Source organism: Hyperolius riggenbachi, chromosome 9, assembly GCF_040937935.1.
Source record: "Hyperolius riggenbachi isolate aHypRig1 chromosome 9, aHypRig1.pri, whole genome shotgun sequence".
NCBI lineage: Eukaryota > Metazoa > Chordata > Amphibia > Anura > Hyperoliidae > Hyperolius > Hyperolius riggenbachi.
The window spans coordinates 262693494-262720439 of record NC_090654.1 but is presented as its reverse complement, the minus strand read 5'-3'; the positions used below and the strand labels follow the sequence as shown (position 1 = coordinate 262720439).

The 26946-nt window shown below is 44.7% G+C and overlaps 1 protein-coding gene across 2 annotated transcripts in view; it reads right to left on the bottom strand.

Moving 5' to 3' along the window:
• RTN1 (reticulon 1) overlaps nt 1-26946 on the bottom strand; it is a 283915-nt gene that overhangs the window by 45351 nt on the left and 211618 nt on the right. Inside the window, exon 1 of one of the 2 annotated variants that reach the window (XM_068254435.1) lies at nt 21574-21733. The exons of the other annotated variant lie outside the window; for it this stretch is intronic. Coding sequence (XP_068110536.1) covers nt 21574-21634 — 61 coding nt within the window. The 5' untranslated portion in view covers nt 21635-21733. Of the gene's footprint in view, nt 1-21573; nt 21734-26946 lie in introns of those variants that run through there. 2 annotated transcript variants of the gene reach the window in all.

Here is a 26946-nt window from a genome sequence, read left to right as displayed (position 1 = left end):
GGGTGAAACTTTTGCCTCAGGCGACAAATTTCCAGGGGCGGCATCAGCCCGTCCGTGCGGGGAGCCGGCCGCCGAGCTGGAGGGGTAGCTGGCAGGACGGGAGTATTGGGCCTAGCGGCGGGGAGGGGGGGGGGGGGGGGGGGGGGGTCGGACCCCCCCCCCCTCCCTCGCCTGGGTCCCCCGTCCTCCGCTCCCCTCCAGCCTTACATAGAAGCAGCCGCTATTTGTAAGAGGCACGGGCGGGGAGGACTCACCTCTTCCTCGATCCAGCATGCGCTCCACTGACGTCACTTCCTGCAACGCTGCTTATAAAAATCCCCCATAGCATTGCATTAGCAAGAGCTTTTCAATAGTTCACTAGTCCTTAGAAAAGGTTCATAGTGTGTTTGAGGCATTAGAAAGGGTCGATGAAATGCAAATACATCCAAATGGTTGTAAATTTTTATGCTTATTTTCTGGACCTGTATGCAGCCTGAAAATTGACAAGACGCTGCTGTTGCATCATTTAACTGTACATCTACATATATCTGCATAAGATTAGCATAGAACTTTGCAGCTTATTGTCCATCCCTACAGTATACAAATGGTTTCAAACTTAATGGACAACTGAAAAGAGAGGAATCTGCCATATTTATTTCCTTCTAAACAATTCCAGTTGTCTGGCAGCCCTGCTGGTCTATTTGGCTGCAGTAGTGTCTTAATAACACCAGAAACAAGCATGCAGCTAATCTTGGACAATGTCAGAAACACCCGATCTGCTGCATGCTTGTTCAGGGTCTAATGCTAAACGTATTAGAGGCAAAGGATCAGCAGGATAGGCAGGCAACTAGTATTGCTTAAAAAGGAAATATATGGCAACCCCCATATCACTCTTGCTACAGTTGTCCTTTAAGCCAGTGTTCCCCAACCCTGTCCTCAAGGCCCACCAACAGTGCATGTTTTGTGAAAATCCTCAAAGGTAGTTAATCGACTCTGCTGAGACACTAATTACCTCACCTGTGCATGTTTGTGGTTTTCTACAAAACATGTACTGTTGGTGGGCCTTGAGGACAGGGTTGGGGAACTCTGCTTTAAGCAGTTCAGACTTGCACCAGGGACTGCAACTTTAACCTGCTGGGCGGTCTGGACGAGCACAGCTCGTCCAGTACCGCCGGAGGCTGCCGCTCAGGCCCTGCTGGGCCGATTTGGCTGAAATAAAAAGCAGCACACGCAGCCGGCACTTTGCCAGCCGCGTGTGCTGCCTGATCGCCGCCGCTCTGCGGCGATTCGCCGCGAGCAGCGGCGAAAGAGGGCCCCCCTAGCCGCCTGAGCCCTGCGCAGCCGGAACAAAAAGTTCCGGCCAGCGCTAAGGGCTGGATCGGAGGCGGCTGACGTCACGACGTCGGCTGACGTCGATGACGTCACTCCGCTCGTCGCTATGGCGACGATATAAGCAAAACAAGGAAGGCCGCTCATTGCGGCCTTCCTTGTTTATTCTGGGCGCCGGAGGCGATCGGAAGATCGCCTCCGGAGCGCCCTCTAGTGGGCTTTCATGCAGCCAACTTTCAGTTGGCTGCATGAAATAGTTTTTTTTTTATTAAAAAAAAACCCTCCCGCAGCCTGCCTGGCGATCTTAATAGAACGCCAGGCAGGTTAATGCCTGGCACACACCATGCAATTTCCCGTCAGATGGTCGAATGGATTATTTCCACCAGGTCCGATCTGATTTCTGTTTTTGTGATCGATTTTGTGTAGAAGAAGTGATTGGAAAATTGATCAGAAAAACCAATAAGGAAATCAGATTAGACCGGTCAGAAATAATTGACTCAACCCATCTACCTGACGGGAAATTGCAGTAGGCTGGGCTCACACTGGGGTGTGGCGTTGGACAGCAAATGTGATGCAATTATATTGTAATGGGACATTCACATTGGCGCATTAGCAGTGCGACGGAATCTACTGAAATCACGCGAGGCGTGCTGGGTGGTATCGTGCAGGTCTACAGTTACAGTGAAGCATACTTTTTATTAACCACATCCTCAACATAGCGCGCAATGCAACGTTAACCCTCTGTTGCAATCCTGTGTTCCCATGGCACCCACATCCCCATTGTCAGCTTAGCCTATTGCCAAATACTACCCCGACCTCCCCGAACAAAAACAGCCAAACGCTCAGCACCTAAAATCACCTCCAGCAGCCGAGAAGGACACGAGGCAACGTTGTAGCCAAAAAACAACCTTTTAGCCATTGCGCTGCCTGCAGCCAGTGCCGAAATGAACAGTCAGTTCTCCTGCTACTCCGCCCCCTTCCTTTTCATTGGACAACACATGACGAGCCCAGTGTGCAAATCAACAGCTTGCCAGCCAAAACTATCTAAAGTTATCATTCAACCTGAGAAGCAATGAATGTCGGTACAGGGCTTTACTATCAGAGAAACTGCATGTCAGAACCATCAGCAGTTCCAGAGACACAGCTGCTGAAAGAATATGAACGTTACTGTAAAGCCTGGTGCACACTTTCAATAATGATTGGTCAATTACTGACCAATTTTACCATCGCTATGTAGTATGAGGGTTTACCTACACAATCTGCTCCTAGTATGTAATATCTGTTGTCCCTCATACTACAGGGAGGTGGTAAAATTGGTCAGTGATTGGCCAATCATAATTGAAAGTGTGTGCCAGGCTCAAGGGTAAGCTTGGAAGCTACACCTTCTACATCTGAGAACCTAAGGCCTCTTTTCCATGGACAGTTGACAGGCAGTGAAATGCCTCTCATACTCTCACAACTGCTGCCTGGTAACTGCTCGCTGCTGCCTGGTAACTGCTCACTGCTGCCTGGTAACTGCTCATTGCTGCCTGGTAACTGCTCACTGCTGCCTGGTAACTGCTCGCTTAACCACACAGTTCAACTGCCCTTGGAAATGAGTCCTTAGGCCTTGTTCACATTGGGCTCTATTCATAAAAAAGTTGTGGAGAAAAAAACTCCTGGAGGGAAAATACCGCAGCGGTATTTTACACTTCTGGGTGGTCATTCAAAAAAATCTTGCCAGCTGCGATAGCAGAGCGGAGATCTCCCGCTGAAAGCTGGCGGTAAGCTGTCGGAAGGCATGCGGAAACACTTCAGCCGGCAGAGTCCCTCCGTGCACTGCTCTCTCTGGGAGGTCTGTCCCATTCACTTGTATGTAATCTGCAAAATCAGAGGAAGCGGTATTTCCCGTCCACATACCGCTTCCTCTAAACTTCATGAATGGCCATTTTGTTACTTTTTTCTAGATAAATCTAGAAAAACACTGGAGAGGGCGGAAATTTCTCGCTCTGCTGGGGGATTGTAGATTCTCATGCGGGAACAGCTTTTATGAATGCCCACTTTGCTAAATGGACGGGAAAATCCGCTGTTTTGAGCGGAAAACTTGCGGTAAGGTTTTATGAATAGAGCCCATTGTGTTCGGCTCGCGTGTCCATCCACGGTGGGCTTTTTTTCCCCGCATTGTTAAAAAAATGTTTTCTGGTGATTTTCTGCGCGTTTGCTCATTTTTGTGGGCGTTTTGTAAGCGCTTTTGCAGAGTGCTTCTGTTTTTTGATCCGGGAAAAATAATTACAATGTATTTTTTTTTTTAAACGCTCACGCAATCGCTTGCCAAAGCGATTTTGCGAGCGTTTTTCGTTTTTCCTATACCTTCCATTGAGGCAAATCGCCTCAAAAATGGCTCAAGCACCGCTTTTCAAAGCGGATCACAAACGAACCGCTCTGATATGAACTCTCTCATAGACAATCATTGCACAAGCGCTTTCAGGGCAAGTTTGAAAATCGCCCGCGCTTAAAGGGATACTGTAGGAGGGTCGGGGGAAAATGAGTTGGACTTCTAATGGTCCCCCGCAGACATCCTGTGCCCGCACAGCCACTCACCGATGCTCCGGCCCCGCCTCAGGTTCACTTCTGGAATTTCAGACTTTAAAGTCTGAAAACCACTGCGCCTGCGTTGCCGTGTCCTCGCTCCCGCTGATGTCACCAGAAGTGTACTGCGCAGGCCCAGTATGGTCTGTGCCTGCGTAGTACGCTCCTGTTGACATTAGCGGGAGTGAGGACACGGCAACGCAGGCGCAGTGGTTTTCAGACTTTAAAGTCTGAAATTCCAGAAGTGAACTAGAGGCGGGGCCGGAGCATCGGTGAGTGGCTGCGCAGCACAGGATGTCTGCGGGGGATCATTAGAAGCCCCGGGTAAGTTCAACTCATTTCCCCCCCCCCTACAGTATCCCTTTAACATTTTACAAAAATGCCTATAATGTGAACAAGGTCTAGTCAGAGAGCAATGCTGTTTTCTGAATCACTTATAGATCAAAGAAACATTCAGGGCTTATTCAGTGTGGGACATTGCGTTGTAATGTGACATTAAAGTCTCAACGCAGCATTACGACACAAAGTAAAAAAAGAGGTGCCAACGCAGATTAATGATGCGTTACTGTCTCATACAGTAGATACAGGCAATGAAAAGTATGCTTTCCTGTACCAGGTAATGTGTGCATTTAGAGGTAACGCACTGCAGCAGTGTGTTACCATAACGCTACGCGTTACAATGCGACGCTAATGTCGCACTGTGAATGTCCCATAGGATTAGCATTGCAGTGCGGTAAGCTGCGTTAAAAGAGCTTATAATGCAGCTCCGCAACGTCCCACTGTGAATAAGCCCACAGAGACAGATTTAGGCCTCTTTTCCACGGACTGTTGATAGGCAGTGAAATGCCTCTCAAACTCTCACAACTGCTCTCTGCTGCCTAGTAACTGCTCACTGCTGCCTGGCAACTGCTTGCTGAGCACACAGGTCAACTGCCCATGGAAATGAGCCTTTAGTCAGAGAGCAATGCTGTTTTCTGAAGCACTTGTACATCAAAGAAACATTTAGAGACAGATTTAGGCCTCTTTACCACGGACAGTTGATAGGCACTGAAATGCCTCTCAAACTCTCACAACTGCCTGATAACTGCTCACTGCTGCCTGGCAACTGCTTGCTGAGCACACAGCTCACCAGTCCGTGGAAAAGCGGCCTTAGGCCTCTTTTCCACAGACAGTTGGTAGGCAGTGAAATGCCTCTCTAAGGCTTTGTTCACATCTAAAATCGAAATCGAAATCCATTGTAGCGAAAACGCCCTAAAAATGTTACATGCAGCGCTTTGCTGAGTGGAAACCAGACAAAACGCGCTGATATAAACTATCCCATAAGGTTTCATTGCACAAGCGATTTTAGGGCTTTTTTTAAATCGTCGACGCTAAAAAAAAAAACGCAAAACGCCCTAGGTGTGAACAAGCCCTTTAGAACTGCTTGCTGCTGCCTGATAAATGCTCACTGCTGCCTGGTAACCGCTAGCTGAGCACACAGTTCAATAGTCAGTGGAAAAGAGGCCTACAATAAGATTTTTACTGCAGGGAAGTTAAGAGGGTAAGCTCTGCTTGTTTTAGGCCTCTTTTCCACGGACTGTGCAACTGTGTGCTCAGCAAGCAGTTACCAGGCAGCAGTGAGCAGTTACCAGGCAGTAGTGAGCAGTTACCAGGCAGCAACAAGCAGTTACCAGGCAGCAGTGAGCAGTTGTGAGAGTTTGAGAGGCATTTCACTGCCTATCAAAAGAGGCCTCATAGTTTAATATACAGAGCGTGGATTGTTATCTCAATTATGACAGAATTATGCAATGTTATAAAAAAATAAGCTATAGATCTAAAAATTAAAATATAAAATAACTTTTCTTTGCTACTAATGTTTCATTAATTATCAGAACTACACATACAATTCATTATATCATAAGTATTTTTTCGCCTCAGTGTCACTTTAAAACCATGCCCATCGTCATGCTGCATGTTGTGTTTGGGGTCCCAAGCCCCCTTCCCCCCCCTCTCTCGCAGACAGCTTCCTATCACAGCATTCTGGATAGTGACTTAAGTACTGAACAAACTATTCTGAACCGCGCATGCACAGTTCTGAATCACTAATGCCAGTGGCGTAGCAATAAGGGTTGCAGGGGTTGCGACCTCACTGGGGCCCTCCCTCAACTACAGTATTAGCTCTCTAGCTTTCCTCCAGACTATTTGGATGAGTGAATCAGTCAGATATGCAAATGAGGGTGAATGGGAGAGACCCCAAAGACAAAGAACAGCATGAAGAGGAGTAATAGCAGGTAATGTAACCCGTTGGCTTAACCCAATTTTTTCTCTGTAGCAGGGTATTTAAAGGGAACCTGAAGTGGAGGTATATGGAGGCTGCCATATTTATTTCCTTTTACACAATACCAGTTGCCTGGCTGTCCAGCTGATCCTCTGCCTCTAATACATTTAGCCATAGACCCTGAACAAGCATGCAGCAGATCAGGTGAGATTGTTTCTGGTTTTATTTAGAAACTACTGCAGATTTATGGATCAGCAGGAGAGCCATGCAACTGGTAATGTTTAACCACCCTAGCGTTCTATTAAGATCGCCAGGGCGGCTGCGGGAGGGTTTTTTTTAAATAAAAAAAAACCTATTCCATGCAGCCAACTGAAAGTTGGCTGCATGAAAGCCCACTAGAGGGCGCTCCCGATCCGTAATTCTGATCGCCTCCGGCGGTCAGAATTAACAAGGAAGGCCGCAATGAGCGGCCTTCCTTGTTTCGCTTACCTCGTCGCCATAGCGACGAGCGGAGTGACGTCATGGACGTCAGCCGACGTCCTGACGTCAGCCGCCTCCGATCCAGCCCTTAGCGCTGGCCGGAACTGTTTGTTCCGGCTACGCTGGGCTCGGGCGGCTGGAGGGACCCTCTTTCGCCGCAGAGCGGCTGCGATCAGGTAGAACACGCGGCTGGCAAAGTGCCGGCTGCGTGTGCTGCTTTTTATTTTATTAAAATCGGCCCAGCAGGGCCTGAGCGGCACCCTCTGGCGGTAATGGACGAGCTGAGCTCGTCCATACCGCTAAGGTGGTTAAATGAAAATAAATATGGCAGCCTCCATATACTTCTCGCTTTAGGTTTCCTTTAAAGGCTCCTACACAAAAGATGAAACTAAAAGGGCAGATAAATGACGCATTATTCCACCTTTCAAGGAAATATCCATAAGTATAACTTCCACCTTCCTGAGGTGTAACCATGCTGCATGTAGCGTGTCTGCGTTTTGCGCCAATCGCGAGTCACCGGCGATCGCGGCAGTGACATCACTGCCATATATTTTTTTTGCACTAGTGCTTTAAAAAATCGCTAGCGTCCGCTAATAGCCCAAGTGTGAATGGGCCCATAAAGGACCACTATCGCGAAAAAAGTAGGCAGTTAAAATCTGACAGAACCGATAGTGGTCCTTTAAAAGTAGTAAACGGTACCTGTCCCACCACCAATGTACGACTGTTTGGCCTACCCAGACGCAGAGGAAACACCCTCTCTCCCATTACACACACACTCATTCTAGGGACACTACAGGTGAAGGCTATGTTAGTATGCCCTTCCCAGGGCCTAGCCTTATGTATCTAGCAATCTGTGTATATATCCAACACCCGGGAGGCATGATAGGACATTACTCCATACTTTGTGTACAAAAAGAGCCTCCTAAAGAAATGTATGTGTGGAGGGTTGCCTGAGATTGTGACATATTCCACCTTTTACAGATGCATCATGGGAGGACTGGGGCTCAGTGTTATTTCCACAGAATGTGCACCTATGAAAGCAATTCCTGGAGGCATTGTTGCATTTTCCAGGCAATCGTTAACCTGATGGGCAGTGGGCGGGGCTTTTTCCCGCTATGCTGACCTGTTTCAAGGACTGGAACTGAAAACTGGAAATCTTTCCGTAAGGAAGAGAACTTGTGGTTAGACAGACATGAGGGATTCCCAGAAGCGTTCTGCTGTTAGGAGTCACTCTGGCGCTATCATAAATCCAATTCAATTACCAGTCATGCATTAAGCCCCGATAATGCATACATATGATTCAGCTGCCGGGAGATTTGGGCACAGGGCAAAGCTGATATACGGCTCATCTTGCTCCTGCACAAGTCCTGGTATTGCTAATAACTATTCCCCCTCCAGGTCGCTGTGGATAGTGAGGGATGGATATAATTCAACTTCCAGGTATTGCTGGCGGCTGATTACAGTGTTTTCATATTAATAGTCATCAATGTGAGCAAATCCCATTGGCTTATATTGATCACACGGTCAGGAGCTAATGAAAGCGGCTCCTGACCGGCTCACAGACGGGATGGCAGAGTGGGTGGCCTGAGGTGACGGGTGTACGGCGGTAGCAGCGATTCATCGGAAGGAGACGGTTTTTGGTGCCAGAAGTCTCTGGTCCTTAAGGGGTTGAAACTTGCGAGCCGCGGCAGGGGGCAGTCAACTTACCCTTGTCACCGCCTATAGCTGAAGCGTTCCATCTCCAATGCTACCTCCTTCAAACCCGGAAGAAGGAAGTATTGGAGGGACAAGGAACGCTATGTGGAGTAAATCGCCTATAGGCGGCAACAAGGATTGACTGCCCCCCTGCTGCAGCCCACAAGTTTTAAACTGAATTCGGAATCCAAACTCTGGGGCTCTTCGCAGCTCGTTCCTATCCCTTTTGTCCGTTTTCCAATGAAGCTTCTTAATCACGTGTGTTGCAGGTCTGCTTTAAGAAACTAGGGAAAAAATATAGAGTGCTTTCCTCATCCATTATCAGGCTATCCTTGAGAAAAAAATAATAAAAAGCTCTATCTCCAATGCTTGATAATGGTTTTTGTATGAATAAGTACAGAGTAGAGAAGCAAAGGATTCTGGGGGATTCGTACACTGTAATTTGTTAATTCATTCATCAGAACCATAGTAATACTCCATGATTTCTCTATACAAACCAATCACTATAATTCAATCATACAGCCCCCCTCGCCATCGTGCCCCATGAATGAATGAATTCATGAAACATTCAGATGATGAATATCTCCCAGAATGCTGAGCGCTCGTACTTTGAGACTTCAGCTACTGGAACTGACAAGAATAAACGGATTTGAGAGACTTATTCTGAAAATGTTTTTTTTTTTTTTTCATGAGGGAGACTCAATTACAGACAGTGAGACACACATAAAGAATATTATATACTAAAATGGAAACTGAGAGGCTATAGGACAAAGCAATGACTTTAGGATGTTTTAAAATATATATTCTATCTTTTCTCCAGGTAAAACTCTTGAGTCCTGGTAAGTATCATGTTTGGGGTGTTAGGTGCTGTGATGATGTAGAGCTCTGGCACCTACTGGTAACAGGGTGTGTGTGGCCTCTGATACCCTATACCCTCCCTCTGTGTTCTAAAATGGGCGAATTACAGAAAAAGCCAATTGCCCTCTCTACTGAAGAGCATTCTGGGAAGGACCTTGTCAGGCTGTCGAAGACCCTTTCTCCTGTATCGCTCAATAATGTGGGTGATGATGGGCGAAAGAGGACATGGTCTAGACTAGACAGATAGGGCTCTATTCATAAAAAACTTGTGGCGTAAATACTCGTAGAGGTAAAATACCGCAGCGTTATTTTACACTTCTGGGTGGTCATTCAAAAAAATCTTGCCAGCTGCGATGCAAGAGCGGAGATCTCCCGCTGAAAGCTGGCGGTAAGCTGTCGGAAGGCATGCGGAAACACTTCAGCCGGCAGAGTCCCTCCGTGCACTGCTCTCTCTGGGAGGTCTGTCCCACTCACTTGTATGTAATCCGCAAAATCAGAGGAAGCGGTATTTCCCGTCCACATACCGCTTCCTCTAAACTTTATGAATGGCCATTTTGTTACTTTTTTCTAGATAAATCTAGAAAAACACTGGAGAAGGCGGAAATTTCTCGCTTTGCTGGGGGATTGTAGATTTTCATGCGGGAACAGCTTTTATGAATGCCCACTTTGCTAAATGGACGGGAAAATCCGCTGTTTTGAGCGGAAAACTTGCGGTAACCTTTTATGAATATAGAGCCCAATGCGTCCCAGGGAATGTAAGAGTATGCGTGGATGTCCTCTCCTGTGGCAGGATCACGTGACCCACAATTTCAACCTGGTTGAAGGACAACTATCAAAGTTAACTAAAATTCTAAATGCCACATATATTTCCAGTTATTACTAGCAAATAGCAATACAAAGGCTTTTTTTTCAACTTTTCATGTTTTATGTGAAGCAAATATGACATTTACAGAGAACAGTTTTCACTGTAAGCATTACTATGGCGGACTGTGTCCAGCACATCCAGTATACACAATCAATCTTCACTTGCTGTAATACTGTGAGTAAAATGTGCTCAGAATGATAGAAAGCAAAAATATAGCTGCAACTGTGTGTAAATAATCATCAGCTGCAGCTCTGTGTGCCTCCCTCTCTGCCTCGCAGTGTAAAGTAAACAGTTTAAATCCAGGAAAATCTCATTCTGAATGTGGGGTGGGGTGGGGTGGGGGGGGGGAGGGGAGCATCCAAGAACAGGTCCTTTGTTTCAGATCCTTCTCTGTATCTAAAAATCCCTCAGCTGTTCTCATATGATCTGTGAGAAAGTAGGCAAGGAATAAACAAACGGTAAATCATTCCTCTGTGAATAGCGACAGAGAAGTGTAACCTAGCTACATGGTATAGCTATAGCTTCTAGCCCGATGCCGACACAAATTGTTACAAACAGCTGGTAAACAAGGATTTCTTTTTTCACACAGGCTGCGATGAGAGACCTCTGAAAAGCTTTCTAGTGTTGCTGGCTAAGCGCTCTATAGGTATGTGGGGTTTACAGAACAACAGTTTCTTTGACAGTTGTTCTTTAAGAAATTAGAAGATAACTTTTTTAAGCAGTGGTCCTCAAACTAAGGCCCGCGGGCAGAATGCGGCCCGCTAAGTCTTTTTCACTGGCCCCCCAAAGACAGAATGTATAACTTATAGATGCGGCCGACTGTACCTGTAAATATCGTCTGCTCGCATATAAAATAGCACCACCCGTCTAGATTTTGTAGAAGCCAGCAGGGGCGTAACAATAGACCCTGCAAGGGATGCAGCCGCAGGAGGGCCCAGAAGCCTCAGTGGGCCCCGTAGGGAGGAGAAGTTTCTTTTCCCTGTCCTGAGAGACTGACAACTAATGCTGGGAATACATGATGCGTTTCTGCAGCAGATAGATGGGTTCGATGGATAATTTCCGACATGTCCGATTTCAAGTTTGATCGTTTTGCCGCTCGATTTCTGATAGAAGTGAATGGAAAAAGATAAGAAAAACAAGCAGAAGATAAGAGAATCGAGTGGGGAAACGAAACGCATCGTGTATTCCCAGCATAAGGGCACAGAGAGAAAAAAAACTGTTCTCCACATTTGTTCTAATGACTGCATCTGCTCAGCCACTGATAAGGAATAATACAAAGTTTTGTAGACAGTCCCTATATAAGGGTTGTGTACTGTAGTGATGCTGGAGGAGTCTGTAGAGCCAGTTCTGCTCCATCAGAGATGGACAAAGTGAGTGTAATAAGAAGCTGAGGCTGGGAGCACACTCATCTGTTGGTTCTCTGTATGCGTTTTCTGCACACCATTTGTGTCTGTATGTGTGAAAACATGCACGTTTTATCACAGAAGCTAATGTAATTGATAGAGAAAATGCATGCAGTGCTTCACTGCTCTGTTTTTATCTGCATGGGGAAAACACATTCAAATGTGCGCTAGCCAATTGAAATAACATTGGCTCTCAGTTTACATGTGCAAAAAGCAAGGGGGGGATGGAGCAGGTAGGGCATGGGGGGGATGGAGAGGGAGGGCCCCATCCAACGTTTCGCAGGGGGGCCCAATGATTTCTAGTTACGCCCCTGGAAGCCAGAGAGCAGTAATTCACTGGCTTCCAATCCAATACTGCATCCGGTGACACTGCTGTCCAACTGGACGGCAGGTTGTCACCTGAGTGTGCTTCACTGTCTGGTGCACAAAGACGTTCTTCGGGCGCCGCATGACTGAATGGCTGCTGCTGTCAGTTCTTCTCCAGGCATGTTTGGGGGAATCAGTACCTAGATTCAATGCAATGTTTTTCAACATCATTTTATGTATGTTCTGCCCCCCCAGCAGTCTGACGTATGTTGACCCGGCCCTTGACCGAAAAAGTTTGGGGACCTCTGGTTTTACGTATACCTCCAGTTTGCTAGCTTAAATTGTGAGTAGGATCTGTCAACAAACTTGAACCTACAGAGAGGTTAGTTTGTGCTATTTTCTTCTGAAATCTAATCAGCAAGGTTCTGTTTTTTTGAATCATCCTGATTTTACAAGCTGAATTATCTCATCTCTTGTGAATACTTTTCTTCACACCTTGAAGAACTTTTTTTTTTATGTTAGTGTGTTTCTCCAAATTAATCCTTTCTAAGGGCTCAGCCACACTATCCGCACTTTTATGAGCGCTTGTGATTGACTTTCTGAGCGCTTTTTAAAAATCTCTCTTTCACTTTCATTAAAGTAAAAATCGCTGCAATCGCTAATCAGTCACAAGCACTCAAAAAAGCGCTTATAGTGTGGCTGAGCCCTAAGCGCAGCATGTGGCTTATCAGCTCCTTCACCAGAGGAATAGATGGTGATTTATCTTCCAGCCACTGTTTCATTACTGCTATTTTTGAGACAAGTAAGGCCAGAAGCTCAAATTTGGTCAAACTAGGCATGTCCTCGTCATCTATAAGAGCTGGACTATTACCAGTAAATAGAATAAAAATAATCTACTTCCTAGATTTCTTCTGTATTGTATCCATGAAAGCAATGACTTCGATCCAGAATCTCTGGATGTTGGAACACAACCAGAGCATGTGATTCAAATCTGGGGCTAGGGCTAGGCATTTAGGGTACGTGCTCAACGAATTTGACAAGTAATGCCGGTAGGGGCCTTTTATGAGGATATTCACTCTACAAAGCATTTTAAACTGCATCTCTCTCCAGTCCTCACTGGGGATGCTTTTTCTGACCGATAGTCATCCCTCTTTTGCAGAGACCTCCATATCCTTCTCTGAATTACCCGTCAACTCAGCCCATTTCTGAAACTGCTCGCTGTGGGCCAAAATCTCAGGTAAAAGAGTATAACCATGATAGGGATTGCTTTCCCTTAGGATCAACCAACCGATCCTGAAACTGAGGATTAAAGGCCAATGCTCCACCCACTCCCACTCCCAGTATGCCAGCTACATAACTCTGCAATTGCCTACAGTAAAAAAAAATGTCCCTTTGGAATGTTCTTTTTTTATGACAGCTCCTTGGAAAGTTAGGGATTGACAGTTTTCATCTAATGGATCTCCCAGGGTCAAGATGCCTATTCCATGCCATGTTTTAAAAAGCTTTATGTAAAAAGCCAGGCTTGAAATCAGGATAATTTAAAGGATACCCAAACTGACATGTGACATGAAGTGACTACAGTGTGACCCTCACCGATAAGAAATTCCCCCTTTTTACCTCTTTCTTGCTCTCAGAAGCCATTTTCTGCTAGGAAAGTGTTTTATAGTTGGAATTTCTTATCGATAAGGGTCACACAGTAGTGACTTCCTGTCTGAGTCAGGACTGAGTCAGCCACTTGCATACCTGATATTTAACTCTTTCAGGCAGAGAAAGAAAAAAAGGAACACAGCCTAGTTATTTGTGTGCTTGGCACTGTACATACACATGTCTATCTCATCGTGTCACATGTCACTTCGGGTATCCTTTAGGAAAGACATTCTTGCAGATAAGATCCCCGGCAAACTACACTTTTTTCCTTATTTCTTGCCACGTGACAATTGTGTCTCTACGAACATTACATTATGTCGAATAAAGAGAGGCAGGGACAAATTCTGGCATGAAGAATTCCTACAAAGGAAGGGGCCTATCATTTTTCTCCAGGGCAGTGGGGGTATAGAACTGAGTGTCTCCCAGTAAATTTCAGGTATGACTAAATATAGCAGCCAGATTATAGCTACGGATATCAGGGAATTTCGCGCCCATTTCAGCAATTATATTTGTACGTTTTTTCAGAGCTATCCGTGGCTTACCCATTGCGGTCTTTATGCTTGATCAATAAAGGCAGAGTCAGCATTGGGTACAACAGTCGAGCTTAGCTAAGCTCCTGATGAGTCCAAGTGACGAAACTAGTCGGGCGGCGCTGTAGGAGCTTGATTACCTCGAGGATTGTTTTTACATGCGCATTTTAAATGGATGTTTGTAAGTGCACTTGCTTTTTTTAATATGTTTTATTAAATGGAATTACGCTATGTTACACCTGCTTGAGCCCTAGATCATTCATTGCTGATACAAGAAAAAAGTTATTCAAACAAGCTAAAGGTGCTGGTCTGTGAGGGGTCGGCCAAATTATCTGGTGAGAGGCTTGATCGCTTAGCTGGTGGAGGCACTTAGGGTGACCTGTGAGTGGAGTGGGAGCACTGGTGATACTGGATATTGTGTGTTTTGTAACGGTATCACACTATTGCTGTGTCTCTCTTTATATGACATGTACATGCACGTCTGAGGAGCCCTGAACCAGTGAAGGAGTTCGTGTTTAGTGGAGTACTGGCATGGTCCAAAAACATGAATGCTAATCTTTATTGGTTGGCCTATTGTTCCGGTGAGAATATATCATTATTGCTATGAACTATATGTGAAGATTTATGGGTTGGACTATCTACTGGATACCTATGGATTACACCTATTAAGGGTGTTGTGGACTTTTGAGTGTGGAAATCTCTTTGTATATTATATTGCTTAGTTGTTGAGCGCTGTTTCCATATAATAGATAGTTTGTATGTAGTGTGACACACACAGTTTGAGGAACAGCGATCCGACTGGACGCAGATTGTACCAAGATTGACAATATCTATTGAGGAGCGCACTGATCAAATATATAAAGCATACAGTTGGTCACCTTGTTTTGGAATCCTATTCCCCAAATATGCTATGAAAGAGGCTTCCTTGATCTTGTACGAACTCAACCCTGGGAACGTGTGGCTTCTGGAAGTGGATAGGAACATGATCTCACTTTTGTGATGCTTGATGGCCAATCCTGAGACCTACTGATGTGGTTTATGATTGCGCCTTTATCTCTCTAAGGCCTGGAACCCACTAGAGCGATTTTTTTGAGCATTTAGGGAGCGATTCAAACCGCTAGCGATTTCCCTAAACGCTCTGCCAATGTAAATGGATGGTGCAAATTCCAAATCTCAAACGCAGGATATGTAGCATTTTGTTAGCGTTTGCGCTTCAATGTAAAGTATATAATCACTGGCGTAATCGCTCATCAAAACCTGCCCGGATCGATTTTGCTAGCGTTTTAAAGTTAATGTACCCTGTAACAAAATTAAAAATAATGGAAAGGACCAATCAGACTTTAAAACGCTAATCGCTACACAACCGCTGGCAAATTGATTACACTTTCTAAAACCGCTCCCTCATGAAATCGCTTACAAAACGCTAGCGATTGCGATTAGCGATAGCGTTTTGTAGTGGGTTCCAGGCCTAAAGGTTAGTCATGTATAGTAGGAAATCATCTGCAAAATGCACAGATCTCATTACCTTGGAGCCCAACCTGATGCCCTCAAAAGTTTTGTGTTGGTAGAAGGAATGGGACAGGGGCTCAATGGACAGATTAAAAAGTAAAGGACACCCCCAACAAAAGGAAGGGCTTGTGGCGACTGGAATGGAGACCTTCACCTTCAGAGAGGCATATATTTGTAGTGTTGTTTATAAAACAAAAATCTACCTCCAAATTCCCCATGACCTTCAGCAGCCAGCATCATTCAGTACTCTTGAAGGCCTTCTCAGTGTCTAATGCCAAGAATGCCACCCACCCCCACCACCACCACCATCATCAGCCCCTAAGTGAAAAAGTACAAGAGCAGCCAGGGTTCTTTTGGATAGGGCGCACCTCCATTCTTTAAGCTCTCATTTAAAACTACATAGTACTAAATTAACAACCTCCTGCTACTACCATCTCAAAAAATACCTCCAGAATTTGTCCCTTCACAAGAGGCTAATAAAATGCTTGTACGTGCTCTAATCATCTCCTGTCTTGACTACTGTAACATCCTACTCTGCGACCTGCCAAAAAAAAAAGACTGGCTCCTCTCTAGTCCCTATTTAGTGATCTGCCATAGCGGATTACTACATGACTTCCATGGTACTTCTGGGCAGACACTTACCTTATTTTCTGCCAGTGTCAATTATAAACTATTGTATCAGGCAATGAAAATCTAGCATCTTTGTATGTGTAGTACATGTGGCTGGATGGTGTTCTGGTTAAAGCGGATTCGAGATGAAAAACTAACTATAACAAGCAACTTGTCTATATATCTTATCTAAAGTTTAGATAGTTTACACAGCAAATCTAGCTGCAAACAGCTTCAAAAGTTAATTATTATATATTCCTATAATATAATGAAGGCAGCCATGTTCTGTTTGTCACAGGCTGAGGGCTGGAGATGCTATCAGCTTGCCTGTGTGTAAATTCAGTCCCCTCTACTCCTCCCCTCTGCCTCTGAAATCAATGGCTAGTAACCTCCTCCTCCTCTTGACCAGACTGAGCTCCCATAAGCCCTTGCTACAGTGCCAAGGCATAAAAGGAGCTGTGGGCGAGGCTTGTTTAGTTTATAGGGAATTTGAGTATTAAAACAAAACAAAAAGTATTTGGCTTGAGGAATGCCCTATAAACAATAGGATAGGAACACAATTATGCAATGAGTAAAAGTTTATCTCGGATCCACTTTAAGGGCCCCGCCTCTGACACAGGAGGGTTTGAATCTCGGCTCTTTCTGTTCAGTAAGCCAGCACCTACTCAGTAGTAGATTTTGGGCAAGTCTTCCTATCACTGCTACGGCCTATAGAGCGCGTCCTAATGGAGAGAAGCATGATATAAATGTTATCTGTCTTTCTAGTACAGCTAAGAAATAGAACATTAGTAGCAAAGAAAATTCTCATATTGTTTTCCACTACAGGAAGAATTAAAAAAACTTCAGTTATCTCTACAAAAGAGTTTTATTTGCCTACTTCAGCAGGCCTGCCCCTCCGTCCCCGGCCCGCGGAGATTTCAGGAAGCTAATTGTTTTGCTGTAGTCATTACCAAGAAGTAAACAATACCTTTTCATCAACAAAGAGGGGTGGGTCTTCAAAGAGATTATCTAGAGTGAATGTGTCAAGATAGTATCTCTGACTTGTAAATAAGAACTGTGACAAGGGGTGGGGGGGGGGGAACATGGCAGCTTCTATGCCAGGAGAAATTCCAGTGAAAGAAAGGCTGCTTAGTTTCCTTTAAATGCCCATTCAAAAGGTTGCCCTGCCTGACAGACGCTGCCAACTCCAACAGCATTCTCACAGCTGTTGCTAATTGCCTGCATTTTTTTTTCAAGCATTGGTCCCTACGTTCATAAATCCATTGTAGCTAATGAAGAAGCGTTAGGCTAGTAAAACACAGAAAAAATGGAGAAGAGTACTAACTGAGAATGCTGGGAAACAACAAGGGGAGCATGTTCCCTACCCCTAGGATGCTGCTTGCCATAGCTTTCTGTCGCTCAGTAAGCGTGGAACTGAGAGAATAAATGACTGCTGTACATACTATCCTCTGTGATGGTCCTAAACATCCTCATTTACCTAGAAAACTGCTGGGAAAACAGGTGTATAAAAGCATGTGTGTACTGGGCCCAAATAGATACAGAATAGACACAACGGGGGAAAGCGGTGTACAGGAAGGATAAAATACATTAAAATCCTTGAAACGGAAAAAAATGAGAGGTGGCTTCTCTCGGAGAGGATATGGATAAAGAATAAATAAGTTTATTTGCACAAGGCAACAAGTTTCGTGAACAGGTACAGCTTCCTTCATCAGGCCATGCTGTACATTCCCACGAAATGCGGTGCCTTGAGCAAATTTATTTTCTTAGAAAAAAATGAGACAGAGATGAGGTACAAGAAAATAAGTTTATTTGCACAAAGCAACACGTTTTGTGAGCATGTACAGCTCACTTCATCAGGCCATGCTGTACATTCTCAGGAAACGCGTTGCCTTGTACAAATTTCTTTTCTTAGAAAAACAATTAGACAACAGAGATGAGGTACAAGAAAAGAAGTTTATTTGCACAAGGCAATGCATTTTGTGAGCATGTACAGCATGCTTTGCCTTGTACAAATAAAATTTATTTTCTTATACCTTATCTGTGACATCTCTGAGGTAGGTATTCTTCCTGGTCACCTCTTTACCCCGTTGAGGTGTTTACCCTATAAAGGAGGGCAGCCTCCTGCCCGTTTGTTTCAATTGACAGGTCCCTGCCTGTTTTTCTTATGAGAGCGACCGTAGTATAGTGGTGGACCCTGTACCCGAGTGCAGGTGGTTGTTCTACAAAAAGTGTAATTGGTTGGTTTTCTCCCTTTTTTGTGAGTACCCCCCTTACACCGCTTTATTCTTCCTTTTATAAGAAAATATTGCACCATTTGGGCTCTTGTTGTCCATTTGTTTTATTTAAAGGTAGCCAATCTTATCTCACGATACAGAATAGATTTTGTTTAAAATTTTTAAGTCAATTTTCATTAGTTCTTTGCAAGCTGTTATAAAACAAACACCTTCAGTATTTGTCTTTGTCAGCATACTGTGCATCCTAATTCTCCCTCTTTTGGACAGACAGTTCCTGTTTTTAAATTGAATCCCTCTTTACATCTCCGCTGTCCCTTTTTCAGTGCTCAAGTATAGATCTGTATACAAATGAATATACCGTATATACTCGAATACAAGTCGACCTCGTATATAAGTCGACTCCAATATTCAACCCTCTCAAGCTGGAAAGTTTTATTGACTCAAGTATAAGTCTATCCAGCAAAGTTAATGGCTGTACTTGGGGACCAGGAGGGGTTAATGGCTGCACTTGGGGACCAGGAGGGGTTAATGACTGCACTGCATACAGTATTACAGCCATTTACGCAGCCCAGTATTTCCCCCCTACCCCTTTCCTTGTTAATTGCTGTGGCCAGGACTTTCACACCTGTGTTTTCTTGGCATTTCCTTTCCTCATAGTATCACTTACCACAGGGTAAATTGCTGCCAATGGGAATGTCACTAATAGTACACACATTACTCAGTGTGCTCAGTGTTGCATGTGACTCGTGTATAAGTGGACCCCTATACTTTTATGAAGCGAATTGGACCTACAAAAACGTACTTTTTCCGACAAGCGTACGCTTCACCTTAGGCCATTCCTCCTCTGCCCTAAGGCCAAGTTGTACTCCTTACTAGATAACCTAAAAACACACTGCCTCTAGGTATGGATATTGTATACTAACCCACCTTTTGTTCTCCGCCCCACCCTCCCCTCTTAGATTGTAAGCTCACAAGGGCAGGGCTCTCTCACCCTTTTGTGTCTTGGAATTTGTTATACATTTTTTTATCGTGTTACTTTTGTCACTATAATTACTAATTCTGTATTTTGTACCAATTCTGTTTTTTATATATTGAAGTGCATATACCCCGTGTTTGTTTTGTACTTTGTACAGCACCACGGAATATGTTGGCACTTTATACACTAATAATAATAATAATGCAATCTCTGTATTACTGCTCAGCGTATTTTAAAGTGGACCTGAACTCTTGCGCAGGACAGAGGCAAAACATAGAGAAATGCACCCTGTATGTATTTAGAGAGTTTAGCCTGCCTAATTCCCCCCCCCATCTGTGACAATTCACAACCAGGGCTGTGGAGTCGGTACAAAAATCATCTGACTCCAACTCCTCAGTTTGTGAAACCACCAACTCTTACTCCAGGTACCTAAAATAGATCCGACACTGACTCCTCGACTCCGACTCCTTGGTGTAATTCTTATCAGGACTGTGGAGTTTGTACAAAAATCATCCGACTCCAACGCCACGGTTTATTGAGACCTCCGACTCACTAGAATATGTTGATCTCTCAGCTGTATCAGCTGGCTGCCTCTGTAGAGCAGCTAAATTTTAAACACGGGATCTTAAAGCTTTGTCTGAGTCTATGAAAGCAGGAAGTAGACACACTGCAGATTTATTGCAGGATTTGTATCAGCTGTAACAAAGAAATGTTTTTCTTTGTAGGTTATTATGCTGTTGCTTATTTTTTAGAGCAGAGAGGAAGTTCTGATTTCAGGTCTGCTTTTTATTGTGACTATTGTAGGCATGTGGGGGAGGAATGAAAAACTTTTTTTTTTTTTTAGTAAAAGCTGCCACTCTTCCTCCATTTCAAGAAGTTGGGCGGCACGCCATGGGAAGGGCAGGTGAAACCCAGACAGGCCTCAGACGCGCATGGCCACTGGCAATGCAGCCAGACTGCTGTGCAAATGATTGTGAGGTGTGGAGATCTGGGACTTTCTGGAAGACCAGATAAAAGAGCGTACATCTAAAACACAAGAGATTCATGGCTTATTTCCTTTTTAACGAGCATCTCACTCCCGGGACCAACGGGGGACCAATTTATGCTTTCATGAACAACAAGACAGACAAGGACACCTCGGGAGGAATCCCAAATACTTCAAAAATGCCTCCAAGAGAATGAAAAACAAAACCTCATTTATGGGCCTGCTAGTCCTTTTTTTTCCTCACCCACCCAATCCCCTCAGGCTAGGCCTGTACAGCATGCAAAGGGTGAAACTGCTTCATCACTACAGGTCTGTGGAAGGATGGAGTTCTGTAACCATGGCAACCAGAGATTTCACATCACCCCCTTTTAAGCATTACCACCATACATATATATATACACTTTAGATGCATTCATTATAACCCCCCGCTTTCCACATTGACGAACAGGATATATTCCTTATCTGCGTATATTTAGACGTCGCACGTCACATACAGAGCGGTTTACCCCATGACCTCCACCGACATAATTCTACTGTTAAAAATACAGAAAATACACAATGGAAGGATTCTCTCATCGGTCACGGCGTTCGTTTGTAAGCCGATGGCACAGCCTGGCACAGATTTTTTTGGGGGGTGGAGGGGGGGAAGACGTTAACAAAGGATGCAGACAAGATGCTGAAAATATGGCTGAAGAGCAGACGGAAAAGGAGTCAGCCACACCCAGAGCTGATAATAAAACGTTTCCTTCAATTATATCCTCAGCTTCACTATAAATAAGACTGATACCATAATTCCGGTTCTTAGGTGGGTATCGATGCCCGTAAAGGCGTTATTTTACCTATATTTCATTTCAACGCCATGGTAAGATATTGAATTGCGACAGGCACCCAGGGTCACCTTTCTAGGCGTATTTTATGGCGTTTCTGTTGAAGGCTTTAAGATGACATTTCTTTGTACAGACAGCAGACGGTGACATTACAATGGGTGCGTCCTCCCCCTAGGAAGGGAGTCCCTAGAATATAAGCCTTAGGCATTGTTCAGCCTTTTTACATTGTATACTCTACACATCAGCATGAAATTCAATAGCAGTCTGAATACACAGAGCACAAGCAGAACTGGCAGTGTGGAATGGCATTAAATCCTCTTTTATTCTAAGCTTAGAGTAACGGGGAATTCTATAAGGGTGACGTGCAAAGGACAATCGCTACAACCTGCAGATGCCAATGGCAAATAGGGTGAAGGATCGTAGATGGAAGGGGACACAAGACATGATGGATCTGAGGATCAGACATGCGGGATGGGTCATTGTTTGTGCATGGCTGATGACACAACGATCGTTTACCCTGGCCTTTCCAATTGCTCCAGAAGCATTCCATCCTGGTGGAGTCTGCGCTGGCCTGCATCCTTGTGGGGCTGGAGAGCGAAGCTGCTGATGTCTTCAGAGGCACTCTATTGAGGCTACAGCATTCCAAAGCATGAATAGGTGGAGGAGTATCAGACTGGCCAACACATGCACTAGCTACAGACTGATGCTCTAAGCAGAACAGGAGGGAGAGGAGGAGGGGGAGGGCTCTGTGTAGAGGCTGCAGTCTCCACTGCAGCAAATCAGCACGTTGATGTGATCGCCTCAGGGATGGCTCGTTACAGAGAGGGATGCACAGTTGCTTCTGAAGGGAAATGCATTCGCTCGGTACGGAGAACCCGGGCTAGATAGGGGGCTTCCATCGCGTACAGGCCGGCGAATACACACCATCCGTTCACATGAAACACGCAGAGATGATGTATCTCGGCCTCGCTGGCCTTCTTTCCCTGGCATGGCTGATTTGCCTAATAATGGCCGACCACATGAAACGTCGTTTCAGACTCTATCGGAATTTTTTTTTCTAAATTAGGGACATTGTTTTTCAGTCATTGTAAAGGTGGCCGTATACCGTTCCATTACCCCATTTTTTTATTTAAAAAAAAAAAAAAAAAAAAGATTGGCTACCACACCCAATCTGACATTTGTCAAATTTTCTACCATGTCAATCGAACTGCACTAATCTATAGAAATGTTTCATTCCAGTTTCTTCAACAGCTAATCATTTTATCAAGTAAATTTAAAAATCGAACAATTTGGTTGTAGCTTATATTATTATTATTTAGTAAGGAGGCCGACATATTTATTTCCTTTTAAACAATGCACATTGCCTGGCTGTCCTGCTGATACTCTGCCTCTACTACATTTAGCCATAGACCCTGAACAAGCATGCAGGTCAGATGTTTATGACTGAAGTGTAGAGCTGACTGGAGCAAATGAAAATCAATCTAAGGCCACATACACACATCAGACTATAGTCTTTGGAAAATGAAAGATCACAGACCAATCTTACCACCCTTCCTGTAGTATAAGAGCCATACTCTACACAGTCTTTTCTATGGAGCTGAACTCCACATCAGGAAAAAATCTTTGCAAGATGCTGCACACACAGATGCTGTACAGACACAAAAGATCAGTATCTGCAAAAGATCTGTTCCAGCCAAAAATCCATTCCTGCAAATTGCAATGATAGTCTATGAGATCTGCAGATCATCATACACACATGATTTAACTGACATTCATCTGCAGATCAGATCCACCAGGATGGATTTTCAGATCTGCGGATGATTGCTTGATCTGCAGATGAATGTCAGTTAAATCATGTGTGTATGATGATCTGCAGATCTCATAGACTATCATTGCAATTTGCAGGAATGGATCTTTGGCAGGGACAGATCTTTTGCAGATACTGATCTTTTGTGTCTGTACAGCATCTGTGTGTGCAGCATCTTGCAAAGATTTTTTTCTGTGTAGAGTATGGCTCTCATACTACATGAAGGGTGGTAAGATTGGTCTGTGATCTTTCATTTTCCAAAGACTATAGTCTGATGTGTGTATGTGGCCTTAGACTGACTAGCCAAAGATGGTGCAGTATGCAGTGGCCGTGTGCCATCTAGACCACTTGGCTGGAACCCAGTACAGATGCTGAGGCTGGGCACACACATAGCAGAAACGCCAGAGCTGCGTAAAACGCTGCGTTTCTGCCACTAATGGAAATCTGTGGACCGCAGGAAAAAAACGCATATAAAAACCGCTAATGCGTTTTCTATGCGTTTTACAGTATGCATTTTGCAAAACGCTGGTTCGGTTGCATATTATAGACAAATATATGCGCGCTGCGTGTTACAACCAGGACTAAAGGATATTATGTCCAAAGTAAATCAGTTCTCCAATTCCAGTTTGTCAGACAATGAAAGGAGGAAAGGGAGCATCCAGTGCAGCTCTCAGCGGTGGGATTTGACAAGTGTCTGTATCTCCTTTTTCTGATATAGACGTCTGTTGCATGATATGCAGGATGGCTGCCAAAACGCACATAATGAAAGTCAATGGGAACGCAATGGTATGCGTTTTTCATACATTTTTCCATGTGTTTTTATATGCGTTTTTGCTTAAAAAAATTGTTTAGTGATGCATTTTTGCTTCCTGTTGTCTTCCTAGTGATTTGCATAAAACGCAATTGAAAAACGCATACATAACGCATATGCGTTTTGTATAAGCGAATGGCAAACGCATTAAATGCAAGCAAAATGCTTGAAAAACGCATCTCAACTCTCAGTAAAAACGCACAACATTAACATAAAACTTGACATAAAACGCAGCCTTTCACGCTATGTCATAGGTGAACCCAGCCTCAGTGAGTTAGGAGGCAGGAGGTGCAGTGGGAAGACAAGACAGTGGATTATAAAAAGGGGGAGGTTCCAGGATGTTTTTTTTTGAGGGTGCTATGCAGGTGCTGATCCAACGCTGGGGGAGCTGTGTGCTGCGGCAAAAATCGGCGCGTCCATGCACTGGAAAATGGGCGTGGAAATGACGGGTCATGGGCAGGGCCAAACGTACATGAACTTAGCAGTGCTGTAATTCACAGACAGTGGACATCAACAGGAAACATTAAAAGAAGCCCCCTCTCCTAATAAAAAATAATGCCCTATTTACTATACATATACCAGAGATTAGATTGTGAGCTCCTCTGAGGACAGTCCGTGACATGACTATGTACTCTGTAACGTGCTGCAGAAGTTGTCAGTGCTATATAAATAAATAATAAAGGTAGGAAATTAGACTATGACTACGGTAGGATGGCATGATTGATGTCAGCAGAGGGGAATCACCACAGTGATGGCGCCCTGCAGGGCTGCAGCCAGGGGCAGGGCCACACTGTGACTGGGCCAGGCAGTCACTGTCACTCAAACAAATGCCAATAACTGATGGGGAATCAAACATCAAAAAACAAATATCTGCATCTGCTCAGCAGAGATTTGGTTTTTGATATTTGATTCCCCCATTAGTTATTGGCACTGGCATTTGTTTGAGTGACAGTGACTGCCCGGCCCAGTCACAGTGTGGCCCTGCCCCTGGTTGCAGCCCTGCAACTCTGTGGTGAGTCCCCTATGCTCAGTTCAGTTGCCAATTGCCATCAATCACTCCATGATGCAATAAATTGTCATTTAGTAACAGCTGCAAGCCTCAGACCACGGTGGGAAATCTGTGACCCCGTCCACGGACATCCACCGAAACAGACCAGCAGCTGCAAGACAGAAAGCTGTGGGTACTACTGTTTACCAATAGCGACAGACCATGGTGCTTGCTTGGCCTTGGCTGCCTGCTGTGCCCTGGGTCGGTGCCTCGCTCTGCCCCCTGTCCTCCTCTCCTCACCGCCTGTCTCCTACTCCGCTCCATTCACACCTAAATACTGAAGGGGGCACGACAGGCCACCAGCACGATGACATCACGCCTGGGCCTGCCAAGTCTCGACTGATTAGGCCAGTGCTGGCCAACTTCATGGGCATAGAGGGCTAATTTTTCCTTCAGACTACATGGTGGAGGGCCAACTTGGTGGAGGACCAATAAATAGGTTTCTTGCAACTCCCTGCGCTCTACTGCCCCCCCCCCCCCCCCCCCCCAAGAGAACCCCACAGCAGTTTCCCACAAAATACACATAATCTAGCAGCAGTTTCTCACAAAATACATACAACCTGGCAGCAACTTCTCACAACGAACACACAATCTGGCAGCAGCTTTCCACAAAATACACATAGTCTGGCAGCAGTTTCCCACAAAATGCAATTAGATTGGCAGCGGTTTCCCACAAAATGCAATTAGATTGGCAGCTGTTTCCCACAAAATGCAATTAGATTGGCAGCAGTTTCCCACAAAATGCAATTAGATTGGCAGCAGTTTCCCACAAAATGCAATTAGATTGGCAGCAGTTTCCCACAAAATGCAATTAGATTGGCAGCAGTTTCCCACAAAATGCAATTAGATTGGCACTTCTTGTCCCCTCTGTTCCGCCTGAGGGGGCCTTTTGCCCTTTGCTCCCCCTGTGGCCTGTGCCTCCTCTTATGATCCTTTGTTCCTCCTGTGCCACCTCTTGTCCCCGTGTCCCCTCTGTTCCCCCTGTACCAAGTCTTAAGTCCCTCTGTTCCTCCTGTGCCACCTCTTATCCCTGTGTCCTTTTGTTCCCCCTGTGCCACCTCTCATGCCCCTCTGTTCCCCCTGTGCCACCTCTTGTCTACTTGTGCCCCCCAAGTTCTCCCTGTGCCACCTTTCATGACCCCATATTCCTTCTCTGCCACCTCTTGCTCCCCTGTGCCACCTCTCGTGCCCCTCTGTTCCCCCCTGTGCCACCTCTCATGCCCCTCTGTTCCCCCCTGTGCCACCTCTCATGCCCCTCTGTTCTCCCTGTGTCACCTCTTGTCCCCCGTGCCCCTCTGTTCCCCCTGTGCTCTGGCCCCGATCTAGCACGGAAGCTCGCTGCTCTCCTGCAGCCGCTCAGCTCCTAGCCCCAGTGACTTCCATCCAGTGCTTCTCATGCCATGAGAGGCACAGGCCAGTAGCAACAGTGGTGATGGGACACTAAGCAGGAGAATTAATGATTTAATTGATTAACCACTTCACCTCCACGGGTTTTTCTTCTTAATAAAACAGAACAATTTTCATATTTCAGCAGTTCTTCCATTCATTCGCCTATAACTTTATTACTACTTATCACAACAAAACAATCTATATCTTGTCTTTTTGCCTTTAGCCACCAATTAGGCTTTCTTTGGGGGGGGGGGAGGGGGGGTAGTTTTTGCTAAGAATTATTTTATTCTAAATAAGTTTTAACAGGAAAAATAAGAAAAAAAAATGGAAAAAAGTTATTATTTCTCAGTTTTCAGGCTTTATAGTTTTAAAATAATACGTTACCGTAATTAAAACCCACACATTTTATTTGCCTATTTGTCCCAGTTATTGCAACATCTAAAATGTTTCCCTAGTACAAGTAAAAGTGCATTTTTTCAGTTTTGCATCCATCCCTAATTACAAGCCCATAATTTATGAAGTGACAGTAATATACCCTCTTGACATACATATTAAAAAAGTTCAGTCCCTAAGGTGACTATTTATGTATTTTTTTTATTGTAATTTTTTTTTTTAAAGAGGAGCTGTTAGGTATAAGTTCTCAGAGAAAAAAAACACATATATCAGTAGCTAAATATTGGCTCTACTTACATTACATATGCATTTCACTGTCCACGTTTGGATTTCACAAAATTTTTATATAGGATTTGCAGAGAATGATGCTCCTGACAGCTCATGGCAGGTTCCATGTTTGTCTGTCTCCTATGAAGCCAATTGTGTCGTCATGTCCTCCCT